This window comes from Amphiura filiformis, chromosome 13, assembly GCF_039555335.1.
Source record: "Amphiura filiformis chromosome 13, Afil_fr2py, whole genome shotgun sequence".
NCBI lineage: Eukaryota > Metazoa > Echinodermata > Ophiuroidea > Amphilepidida > Amphiuridae > Amphiura > Amphiura filiformis.
Window position 1 is genome coordinate 29,157,186 of NC_092640.1, and position 13,533 is coordinate 29,170,718.

Here is a 13,533-nt window from a genome sequence, read left to right on the forward strand (position 1 = left end):
GCTCCTGTGCGTGTATAGCAGCAATTCAGTGTAGATGGTATAAATATAAGAAAAAGTTTAGGGTTGAGATCAGGTGAAAAATACATCAAATGAGCACGAAACTTCACATTTATGTTCATAAAGGTGTCTATTTAACATGACTCGAAAGGTGTATGGAAATTCCAAAGGGAAGCTGGTCATTTAATTTTTAACTCGAGATCTACTTGTCCATTTTTTAACCTTTTTACAGAGGGTATGATAGAGGTAATAACGGCAACTCTGCCAAATTACAGCTCAGTAGGGGAAGGTTTTCATCTGATCTTATTGATCTGAATATTTTGTGCTATTCTGAGCAGTGCTGTACTTGGCCACTGGCAATTAAGCGCACTGTGGCGATGGACCGATTTTGACTCACACTTACAGAAAAACCAAATAAGTTATGTTGCTGTAATTTGCAGGATAGTTACAAAACATAATTGGCATTGACATCCCCAATTTTTACAGAAAAATTATTTAAAATAAACGAATGAGCTCAATTTAGAAATGTGTGTGCAAGCAGTGCACAGTTGAGCTCCCTGTATGTCTATGGGAGTGTCCTAATCAAGTTGATGGTTCATTGGTCATCCCTATTACAAGGAATCCTTTGTGCAGCCGTTTTTAACATTATTATTATCACACTCGCTTGAAAATCCAATGGTGGGTAAAACGGCGATGTCGACACTGGAGGTCACCATTTGGACTGGCGAGAGCAACCGCTGGCGGCGCATCGTATTGTGAATCGCGAGAATTCATCCAGGTATTTCATTTTTCTTTCGAAAAGAGAACCATAAATGTATTATAGTAATCAAGATGTAATTTAGGCTTATCCAAATTAAAAATAAACATGTAAATATGGAATATTTCAAATACATACACCATCTATGGAATACATAACCACATAGGGGTGTAGATTGCAAATGGAGTTACCCATCCGGGTAATCCAATGACGTCCCAATATTACAATGATGGCTGACAATAAATGAGCACAAATAACCATGACGACATTGCTCTAGAAAATTTTGGCGCGGGAATTTTGAATATAGCGTGTTGAGAGCCGGCTGTTTTTATTAATTTTTATGGTCAATAATTATGAGTTTGTTTAAAATAAAACTATGTGATTCGTGCTCGATAATTATTTTTCTAACATATAATACACGATGTTGTGATTGTTGTACACTTCCGTATTATGTATATGTATAATGTATATTGTACAGTTCATTCATTTGTGAAACTAATATAATTATTCCCACAATTTACACAATCCCAATCAACTCAAACAATGACGAATATTTATGGGCAAATTATATACGATTATTCAACATTTCTGCGGAGAGTTAAATAGCATTGTTTTAAACTTTGGTGCCTCTTTTACACGTTTTGTAACGTCATAAGTTGGTAACAATGCCAATTGCGTACTAGAATGAGTGGGACTATTGTTTTCTTGTCAAACTGCATGGAAGTTGACTTTCTCAGCGTGGTTCAATAATAGGTATGAATTGGAAATGTTAATGAAATAATTTATCCAGGTGAACAAAAACGGTGCATTAAAAAGACTCTTACGATCGGCAGTCATGGTCTAAATTCGGTTGTTTTGCGTGTCTCCTTTTCTGTCCGGGGATAATATGAAATTGATATGAAGAATTTGTTTCCAAAAAAACCAAAATAATTGATAGAACAAATAAATCATTTCATTTCCACGTGGTTGAATGACCTCCCCGAAATGACCTGACCCGACTCCTTACCTTATCAATTAGCATTTCAATCCCTTTTGGATAGAGAGCCAGAAACATACATTTGAACGCCCTGGGCCGGCGGTTCTTCGTGGTTGAAGGTGTACAGGGATTTGCACGGTTTTTGGGTACCTTTGGTGTGTCGATGGGTGGGTTTTCAGTGGAACCCAATGCTTTTTGTGAAAAATGTGTATATCGATGGGTTGCAAAAATGGTAAAAGTAGATATAGAAAAAGTTATCATTCTCAGGTCTGCGTGGCACATTCCCATTCAAATATATTTGAAGAATACACCGGGGTCCTGAAGAATACTTTGTGAACAATAAAGTTGTTTCAAGATAAGATTAATTCTATATCATGCCATTCTGTGACAAAAGAGTCAACATACAATTTAAATTTAAATGACCCTTTCGGTAAATCAGGTTACACCCTGATGACGTCACTCTGATGTAAATATTTTTTAAATAAACACTTTTAGTATTATGTTATAACATCTCAGATCCTGTTGTAGCTGTCCGCTAGATCTACACGGATATTGAAACGTTTCTTCTTTACGTGGTCATTCCGATCGTGGCAGCAATAGGCGTAGCAGGATATGTTGCATTTCTTTTTGGCGCTATGCGATATCTATAATCATTTCCAAGGCAAAAAGTGCAACGCCAAAATGATTCTGACGGTTCTGTTCTTCTCTTTTTGTATTACCATTTCAGTCACACTGCGTTACACTTGGTACCACACCTATTGCTTGATAACCCAAATAGAAGACATACCACAGTTTAAAGAAGCTGTAGCCAACCACATCAAAGAGCAACATCAAGACTAACCAAGCACACCGCACGCACATTCCCTGACCGTCTGACTCCAGGAGGAGTGTTGGCCAGTACTAAATCAAGATCAAGAAGAAGAAGATGGCCGAACACAACAGACTTTCAAAATCGTCAAAAAACAATTGGAGTTTGCGGATCGTGGAGGCACCACTGGAATGCATATGAAGGTTTTCTGCTGGCAAGTATTTTCATCATATCGGCTTCTATCAACTGTTTTCTGTACGCCAAGATCAGATCTTAGTGGCAGTCAGCAGTCGTGGCGTAGCCAGGTTTTTTCAGAGAATGGGAAGGAACTAGAGGGGAAAGACAACCTTGGAGGGGGCAATGGTAATAGTTGGCTTTAAAAAGAACAAAAAACGTCAATATCTTTAATATTAGGGCGACGTGGCATGACTTCTAACAGGGAAAAGATTCCCTTTGCTTCCCCTTAGCTACACCATTGATGAATGGGTACCGCTTTTTATAATGATAAAAACTAGATATTGGTGTTGTTTAACCAAAATCAAATATTATCAATTAGCATTTCAATCCCTTTTGGATAGAGAGCCAGAAACCTACATTTGAACGCCCTGGGCCGGTGGTTCTTCGTGGTTGAAGGTGTACGGAGATTTGCACGGTTTTTGGGTACCTTTGGTGTGTCGATGGGTGGGTTTTCAGTGGAACCCAATGCTTTTTGTGAAAATGTGTATACTGATGGGTTGCAAAAGCAGCAAAAGTAGATATAGAAAAAGTTAGCATTCTCAGGTCTGCGTGGCACATCCCCATTCAAATATTTTCGAAGAATCCAGCGGGGTCCTGAAGAACACTTTGTGAACAATAAAGTTGTTTCAAGATAAGATTAATTCTATATCATGCCATTCTGTGACAAAAGAGTCAACATACAATTTTAAATTTAAATGACCCTTTCGGTAAATCCCATAAGTCTTTGCGGTTACACCCTGATGACGTCACTCTGATGTAAACATCGTTACCACTTCATGGATTTGAAATGCACAGAACCGATGGGGGTTTTTTTCATACCAATTTATTTGTTCACTCGAAGGTACTCTTAATTGCCTGGAAGTACAAATGTGCGCAAATGTTCTCAGTGTTTGATTGTATCTGCTAATTACACCCGGAAATTATACTTTTGACGCTAGTAAATAAGAAAAATTGGTTTATGTTTGTGTACAAAAACGTTCTTTTGAAAAGTTGATTGACTTAAAGTATAATACTAGTGTCCATAACGTATATTCAGTAGTAATTTTAATCAAATAAGTATTGTATTCGATTGGCATTGTATATCTTTGTAATCGCGTTGTTCAATATATATAATTAATGAAATGACCACTGATACTCACAAAAGTACATTGTTGAAAAGTTACAGTTCGAAGGAAAAACATTTTGTTCGATTAGTGTAAAGTTTAAAACACTTTTAGTATTATGTTGCTGATTAAATCCTGGTTTTTGTTATTGGAAGACATAATCAAGAGTATATTGCAATATCGAGCTGTAACCTGAGTACGAAGAGCATTTTGAATTCTAACATCAAACTGGATGCATGTCACTGCTTTGAGTTGAAAACACGTACTTAAACGTTTATCATTAAAAGTTAATTTATATTCACAAGACTTTAGCTAGCTTTGAAGCTTCCTTCAGCAGCCTTCAAAGCTTCAGCTACCGTCAAAGAGTAATGGCACAATCAGGGAGCGAATCGAATGAGAAATTTGACTGTGTTCACACTTATAATATTTCAGATCCTGTTGTAGCTGCAGGCTGGATCTATACGGATATTGAAACGTTTCTTCTTTACGTGGTCATTCCGATCGTGGCAGCAATAGGCGTAGCAGGAAATGTTGCATTTCTTTTTATGATTATTCGTTTGCCTCAGATGCGTACCGGTTTATCGAGCTACCTGGCCTTCTTGGCGCTGTGCGATATCTTATTCCTGCTTATCGGAAATATCTTATATGCCATAACATTAGCACAGTCAGATTTGAGTCTCGCTTGGCCAGCTCAAACGCCGATAGGTTGTGCAATATCCGTAGTATTATCCCATGTGTGGTACTTTGCGTCATTGGGACTCATTACGCTGATATCACTGGAGCGTTACTTTGCGATCTGTCATCCACTGAAGCATATTCATTTCCAGGGCAAAAAGCGCAACGCTAAAATGATTCTGGCGGTTCTGTTCCTCTCTTTTGGTATTACCATCTCAGTCACACCGCGTTACACTTGGTACCACACCTATTGCTTGATATGGCCGAACACACCAGACTTTCAAAATCGTCAAAAAACAATTGGAGTTTGCGGATCGTGGAGGCATCACTGGAATGCATATGAAGGTTTTCTGCTAGTAGGTATTTTCATCATATCGGCTTTTATCAATTGTTTTCTGTACACCAAGATCTTATTGGCAGTCAAAAGTCGTAGTGTTCTTACTACATCGCAACCTAACACTGAAGCTAATCGTGTACGCAATCAGGTGGCGCGTACGCTTATAATCAACGGCGTTGTATTCTTCATCTGCCAGGTACCATTCCGCATCGATAATCTGGATGATGCACTTGAATACCTTAACGTCGATTTGGATCTGATCAAGCCCTCTCGAGAGGCAATTATCACCACCGTGGGGCAAGCATTCTTATTCTTGAACTCCGTAGTCAACCCATTCATTTATGTGTTAAGTTCCAGACACTACCGACAAGGAATGATAGAGGCATTTTCATGGTACCGTAAACCTGGCGATTCCTCACTGAAAAGGGTGGCAACTGGGACTACTATGTCGATGCGTCTTCAGGTAGACTGATTAGTCTTGATGGGTTAAGTAAAGACAGGACAAGTTAGAGTGTCAAAAAGCAATTTGTGGGTGGAATTTAGAGAAGGTTGAACCTGTGGCCTCTGAAATACTAGACACGTATTATAAAGGCTTAGGTTGCGGGGACATCTGGTTTTGTATTTGTATTGACAGTGTATAGCAAGGGTATAGTTTTGTTTAACATGATACTAGCATCTGTAGTTTAATTAACATTTAGTAATAGTTCTTAGTTTTCTTTATTATGGACATCTTTTGAACAAACATGGAGAGTAATGTTCAAGTTTGAACAAAATTAGACGTAACGATCATGATTGACATTCTCTCCACATTGAATGAGAATGTCATCAGCTAACGGGTTTATTTAATATGTAGTCATGTAAGGAATAAAATTTGTTTTATGTGAGTATTATTATATTTCGCTGCATATTTGACACTACGCTAAGCTGTTATCCAGTTTTTGCACCACATTTGCACTTGTTAATAGTTAGTGGACATCTTTTTGAAGTCTTGTTTGTATTGTAGCACTGCATTGCGAACAGTACGAGCATCGAGAGTAATTATGGTAATGTTCTTGTAGTTTCAACGTACCTCGATAAATGAAAGTCTACACACTCTTGAACATCGTTATATTCTAATGTTACCATGCACACGTGTTGGACAATGTGTATGAATGACAGTGACATAGCCAAGATTTTTCAGGGAGGGCAAAGGGGACGAGAGGGTCAAGACAGCTTTCAAGGGGGTAACATTTGACGGAAATGGTCAAAATGGGCTAAAAAGTATATAAATTCGTAAAAATCTTACATATTATGCATTATGGAGGCCAGCATCCCACAGGTGGGGGCAGGAGGGGCCTCACATGGGGGCAGCTATTCCATTGGCTCCATACTGGCTGGCTACGCCACTAATGAATGGGTATCACCGTATCTTGTGTAATTATAGAAACTGGATATTGTGTTATTGTAAACATACATTATCCAAATCAAATATTAAATGTTGGGACAATTTACACTGATGTAATCACAAGCCGTTGCGGAACAGCAACAGTACACAAAATGTATTTCCTTCTCAAATTGGTTGAAATGAAAGAGACCATTTGTAGGCATCTTGGGATGTTGGCACACATTTTTGTTCAGTTCAAATATTGCTTTATTAGTTTGAAACTATTTTTCATTAAGAAAGGGTTATCTTTACGAGAGGCTTGGTTAATTTAATACGTTGATGTTTAATGTAGGAATTGTATAATCATTTAAGTACAATCGTTTATGCTTGTTCGGTATATGTAAGCATTAAAGCCAAATAAAAATACGTGTCATGTCCAGCTCCCTCCTGTTATCAGTCCATATTTTTTCAATTATTTTCATATTCACTTTTAAGCTATTAATACTATAGTAATACTATAAAATATTAACGCTGATAAACAAGTTTATTAGTCAGCATGAATCAATTACAGATAAATGCTGTCACATCCTACAATATCCTAAAAGGCCACAAGTTTGAGACAAAGCAAAAGTGCACTCTAAATAATGCAAATCGGTTGTTTCGTTTGCGACATTTAACCGTTGTCTGGCAACCATTGTACACCCTATTTAAAATGTTGCAAATTTGCTGGATTCTCTCTGCCGCTGCGGCAACCGGCATGCCGTATTAGCCAATGATAAACCTTAACTTTGTCCGTTTGTTTGCAATGCGCGTGCGTCACCCCGCTCAGCGACAAGCGACATGACAGTATGAAACCAGCATTATGGTTAACATTTTCCTTGCGTTATAATGAAATTCTTTATCTTTCTGTCGTTCTTCCTCTCCATTCTTTATTTTCCTCTCCTTCCTTGTTTTTCCAAGAAAATCAAGTAAGTAATGGCACGGCACAATCTTCCTTAGTTTCTAAACACAATATACTACAATTAAAAGCAAACTGTCATATATAAAAAAAAAAAATTTAACATACATGTACAGTTTGATTTGAAATTGTGCATATTTTAGGTATGCTTTCTATCTTCATTCCATTATTCGTATTTAGCAAAATCATGTATAGAGGTTGTGCATATGAAGTATCATACCGTAAATATGGCGGACTACTCAAATGCATTCAACAAAAGCATGATTGCAATCTACCGCGACATTTAGGCTACGGCTCACGCATTTAACAAATGCACTACAATCAAATAGGTTGATGACAACATTTGATTAAATGGACTGCACTGCGCCATGATTACGGTGAAGGACATCGGTTCAAATCCTTTGTTTAGTGCCAATCACGCACAACCTCTATATACAATATAGAAACAGACTATTCCAGACACAGCATACTTCACAATTATAATAAATATACAAGGATGTGAATACAAGTAGGGATGACCATCATAATTTCATGTTGCCCCTTTTGCTACAAAAGATTGTTTTCTGGAAAGAACTCATCAACAGAAGTATTTTGGTGGTTAAATGGTCAAAATCGGTCAAAAACTTTTCGAATTATGAATTTTCAAAGTTTCCCATTCTGACCGGTCATTGGAACGAAATAAATTGACAAAGTCTAAATATAGCAATGTGAACAAAATTGGTATAAGCATATATTTACCTTTTATATTTCTTTATTTTAATATATATGCAAACATGAAACAAGCATATTGTGAAAGTATTAAAGGGGATTCTTATGAAATGGCACTTTACTAGTCAATAGCATTAAGTATTTCTTCAAACCGAGGCACTGAAATCATGCTTTTAGAAAACATTTGCCAAAAATCATCCATAATGGCCAAAGTGGCACAAAATCAAAAGTCCAGGTGAACTTTTTTTCCACAACAATATACACTACACATAAGAAAAATACTAATGTACTACAAGGGATTTTCAACATAGGAATCCAAACAATCAAGTACCAACATGCACAGCTTTATCCTGATATCACTTCTGGGGTTTTAACAAAATGTTTAACCTCTATTGTGATTGGCAGCAGCATAAGGTATCTCTTTGATAGCTGATAATGCCCAGCCATTCAGCAAGTGGCTAATAACAGACCTTGATAGGCTTGAATGAATACTGTCATGTGCTACAAAACCATCACATCCAGGGCCTGGTCACTCCATTATGCTACAGAGAGCACAGTACCTTAACAATGGAGTGAAATACTCATTATTGATTAGGCGCGTATTTTAAAAGTACAGCTCCTGTGCGTGTATAGCAGCAAGTCAGTGCAGATGGTATAAATATAAGAAAATGTTTAGGGTTGAGATCAGGTGAATAATACAACAAATGAGCATGAAACTTCACATTTATGTTCAGAAAGGTGTCTATTTAACATGATTCGAAAGGTGTTTGGAAATTCCAAAGGGAACTCAAGATCTACTTGTCCGTTTTTTTTCCTTTTTACAGAGGGTATGATAGAGGTAATAACAACAACTCTGCCAAATTACAGCTCAGTAGGTCAAGGTGTTCACCTGATCTTTTTCATCTGAATATTTTGTGCCATTCTGAGCAGTGCTGCACTGGGCCACTGGCAATTAAGCGCACTGTGGCGATTGACCAATTTTGACTCACACTTACAGAAAAACCAAATAAGTTATGATGCTGTAATTTGCAGGATAGTTACAAAACATAATTGGCATTAACATCTCCAATTTTTACAGAAAAATTATGAAAAATAAAAGAATGAGCTCAATTTAGAAATGTCTGTGCAAGCAGTGCACAGTTGAGCTCCCTGCATGTCTATGGGAGAGTTCTAATCAAGTTGATGGTTCATTGGTCATCCCTAATACAAGCTTAATAAATAGTCAAACCCTTAAAAATACACGCAAGTATAATTAAACACATTCTTAAATGTATAAGGCTGTTAATATAACTGGCAGTCAGCAGTCGTGGTGTTCTGACCACATCGCAGCCTAACCCTGAATCTAATAGTGTACGCAATCAGGTGGCGCGTACGCTTATCATCAACGGTATCGTCATCTGTCAGGTGCCATTCCGCATCGATAATCTGGATGATGCACTCGAGTACCTTGACGTCGATTTGGATCTGATCAAGCCCTCTCGAGAGGCAATTGTCACCACCGTGGGGCAAGCGTTCTTATTCTTGAACTCCGTAGTCAACCCATTCATTTATGTGTTAAGTTCCGGACACTACCGACAAGGAATGATATAGGCATTTTCATGGTACCGTAAACCTGGTGATTCCTCATTGAAAAGGCTGGGACTACTACGTGGACGCGTATTGAATTAGACTGATTAGTCGTCATGAGTAAAAATGTGATGGAAGCAACAGTTTAAAACACATTTATTTAGTGTGTTTAATAGTCATGTACCGTAAAAACTCTATAGTTAGCATATGTGCTTACAATCGGGGGCTTTTAAAACATGCAAACATGAAGAGCCCCATCCACAACAGTGTAAAGGGTTTTGAGCAAATCATCAATACACAAAGTTAGGCCTAAAAATTGTTGTCTCAAAGCCCATGGCAGTTTAAAAAACGAATGCGGAATGAGGTTTTTTTAAAGATTTAATTTCAACTAAATTTTGAATTATGGATGTCATTTTCGAGTGCTCAAAAATACATAGAATCGTTATTGGTTCACACAATCGAAGTACAAATATCAATTGTTTAAGTATCGAATCAAGTAATTTTTCTTCAAATTTCTGGCAGAATTTTATGTTTTTTCGGCAAAAAAACTTTTAAAAAAGGAAAATAAAAAATGAATTTGCCGTTTCAGCTGACATGGACACGCGCGTGGGCTTTGTGACATAACAATTTTTTTAGCCTTATATACGAACAAGTAAACCTGCAAATGTGTGTTTCAACCCCATTAGCTCAGTTGGTAAAGCGTCGGACTTTGGTACAATTTTATGGGTTTTTTTAAAGCGCTCGATAGTAAGCACATATGCTAATTATCGAGTTTTTACGGTACTGAATCTAAGTTAGTTGTATATGAGTATGATATATATCGCTGCAATTTGTCAGGTTTATTAATTTTTACTTGTACCACATTTGCACCTGTTAATAGTTCTTCATGACCATCTTTTGGAAGTCATATTCTTGCTCGGCACATTTGTATTACATCCCGGCATTGCACACAGTACAAAAATGGTAGTTTAAACGTACTAAGATACATTACATTACATTACATTACATACAAGGCATTTATAGGGCGCCATTTCATAAAGACCACGGCGCCAAGATGGAACACAAAATATTTGAAAGGTAAAATAAAACAGCAAACTGAAACAAAGCCACCAGATTATTGTGGGAACATGACCTCTCTTGAAACTTGGCAGAGAAACAGCAGTACGGAGTTCAGATGGAAGTGAGTTCCAGAGTGCAGGTGCGGTGAGAGAAAAACTCTTGTCGAAAGTTGATTGCAGGCCTTTAGGGTTGAATTTTGGCACAGAGAGATGTGTAGTGTCTGTTGCAGAACGCAAGCCGGGACGAGTTTGGTTGTACAATGATATTGATTCAATGAGATAATTTGGTCCATATCCGTGCAGACATTTGAACACATAAAGCATGATCTTGTATAAAATTCTCTGCTTCACAGGGAGCCAGTGAAGTTCTTGCAAATACTGGCTGGCATGGTCATACTTAGAAGCAGAGAAAATTAATTTTGCACTCCAGTTCTGCAAGCGTTGTAATTTCATGATGTATGTTGCGTTAGTTTCTGCTAATAGTACATTCCCATAGTCTAGACGTGACAGCACAAGTGATCGAACAACATGGTTGCATGTTTCATTATCAAGAAAGCGACGGATCCGAGTAATATTGCGTAGGTGATATGTGATGGTCTTTGACAATGAAGTTATCTGCGGCAACATACACATAACATCATCAAAGATAACGCCCAGGTTTCTGACACTGGTGGAGGGGTGGACGATGTCATCTCCAATATGAAGGCATATATCAGGCATCTGGCGTTTGAAGTGTGGTGATGATATAACCAAGAATTCCGTTTTGTCGTTGTTTAATTTCAAGAAATTAAATGTCATCCATGTTCTGATTTCTTTGATACAAGATGTTATTGATAACAAAGCAGTTTCAATTGATGATGGGTTAGATGGCTCAAAACTACAGAAGATCTGTATATCGTCCGCGTACATGTGGTATGAAAGCGAGTGGTTTTTGATGATCCTGCCTATTGGAATTGTATACACTGTGAAACCTCGTGGGCCTAAAATTGAACCCTGAGGTAGTCCATAGTCCATGGTCTTTGCCATTGAGTAGACACCATCAACCACAACAGTTGTTGTTCTACCAGTAAAATAGGACCTCAACCAATCAAGAGCAATCCCAGTCACCCCGATTTCATGCGACATTCTACTCAGCAGAAGATCGGGGTTCACCGTATCGAAAGCCGCACTGAGATCGAGTATGACAGGGAAAACTCCTTTCTGGTTGTACACATGTCCCATAATTTCATCCTTCACTTTCAACAGTGCAGTTTCGGTGCTATGGCCACGCATATAGGCATATTGCAGTTCTTCACCAAGATGATGTTTCAACATGCGGTTGTTGATGTTGTTTTAAACAACATGTTTCTCTGTCAACTTTGAGAGGAAAGGTATTTTTGCAACCGGTCGGTAGCTTTTCAGTTCACTCTGGTTCAAAGACTGCTTTTTGATAAGGGGGTTTATGACGGCATGTTTCAGTGAGCTGGGAAATACACCTGAGGAAATGGATGTGTTCTCCAGCGTTTGAAAAAGTGTATGAGTGACAATGGCATACCAGGTATTTTTCAGAGGATGGGAAGGAACGAGAGAGGAAAGGCAACTGTGGAGGGGCAATGGTCAAAATTGGATACAAAATAAATAAATATCTTAAATATTGGGGCGACGTGGCATGACTTCAAACAGGGAGAAGATTCCCTTTGCTTCCCCTTCGCCACTGATGAATGGGTACAGCTTTTTGTAATGATAGAAACTGGATATTGGTGTTATTTAACCAAAATCAAAATTTTAAGATAATTTACACTGATGTATTAAAATATTGACAAATGTTAAGGGGGTACTACACCCATTGCATTTTTTTTGCATTTTTTTGCATTTTGTGAATAAATGAGAAAAAGAAATTGGACAAAGTGGTATGCAAAATGAAGGGGCAAATCTTCTCGTTCAATTGGTGGCATCAGTATCAATGAAGCGTACATGCTTCTAATGGTATAAGCCAAAACGTGGTACATCACTGATGTTTTAAATTCACTTCATTTTGGAAAGCTTACTATCAACGGATTTCGTTAAAATGTTGGATATGTGTTGCTAACACATTAGGGAAATAATGTTGATATGAAAAAATGGGAATAAGTGGTCCCTGATTTCTTTTATGACTTCCCAGCAAACACAAAAACGTTTTTAAAACGTTTTAAATAAGTAATATTTTGGCTTTTGGTTTAGGAAAAACGTTTTAATAACATTAAAATGTCGGGTTATATAAAAGTCATGATAACGTTTTAAAACGTTTTGTATGAAAATACACTACAACAATATTTTTAAATGTTTTCAAAAAATGTTATTGTAAACTTTTTTTGCAGACATTTTTGCCAAATATTGTGTCAATACTTAAATAACATTATGTTAAAATATTTGAAGCAAGCAAACACAGAAATGTTCTTAAAATGTTTTTTTCAAAACCTTTTAATAACATGTTTTTAAAACGTTATTGAAAATATTTTGGGCAAACATTTTTCGCAAAATATTTTTTCAACCCCAAAATAACATTCTGTTTAGAATGTTTTGTATCAGGTTTTCAAGAATGTTTTTGGAATGTTATTAAAACGTTTTTATACCCTTTATATAACCCGAAATTTAAACGTTTTCTGTAAAACATTTTTGTTTGCTGAGCAGTAGATTATCAAAAATGTTTTTAAGGTAATGAAAACGTTTTATACTCTTAATATACCCTTTATATAACCCGACATTTAAACGTTTTCTGACAACCTTCTATAACCTTTTGCGAATGATGTCGAAAACGTTTTGTGTTTGCTGGGTTCATGAACTTGGTGCTCCACAACTATCAAAAAACGAACCGGTTAAAATGCTTCTATTTTCAATGTTGAGCTATATTTTGTATTTTGAACTTGCAACACTATGTCACTGAAACTTAATTAAGCCATAGGTAACAGGTTACCACATCCACACTACAGCAATGTTGAAAAAGATTGTATTTTTGTCACCTATACCACCAT

General features: G+C 37.1%; 1 protein-coding gene across 1 annotated transcript; it reads left to right on the plus strand.

The window, feature by feature from the left end:
* The first annotated feature begins 4,246 nt into the window (after positions 1-4,246).
* On the plus strand, positions 4,247-5,362 carry LOC140167557 (neuromedin-U receptor 2-like). Its single transcript, XM_072190859.1, has one exon. The coding sequence runs from the start codon at positions 4,247-4,249 to the stop codon at positions 5,360-5,362; it is 1,116 nt and encodes a 371-aa protein (XP_072046960.1).
* Positions 5,363-13,533: the final 8,171 nt, after the last annotated feature.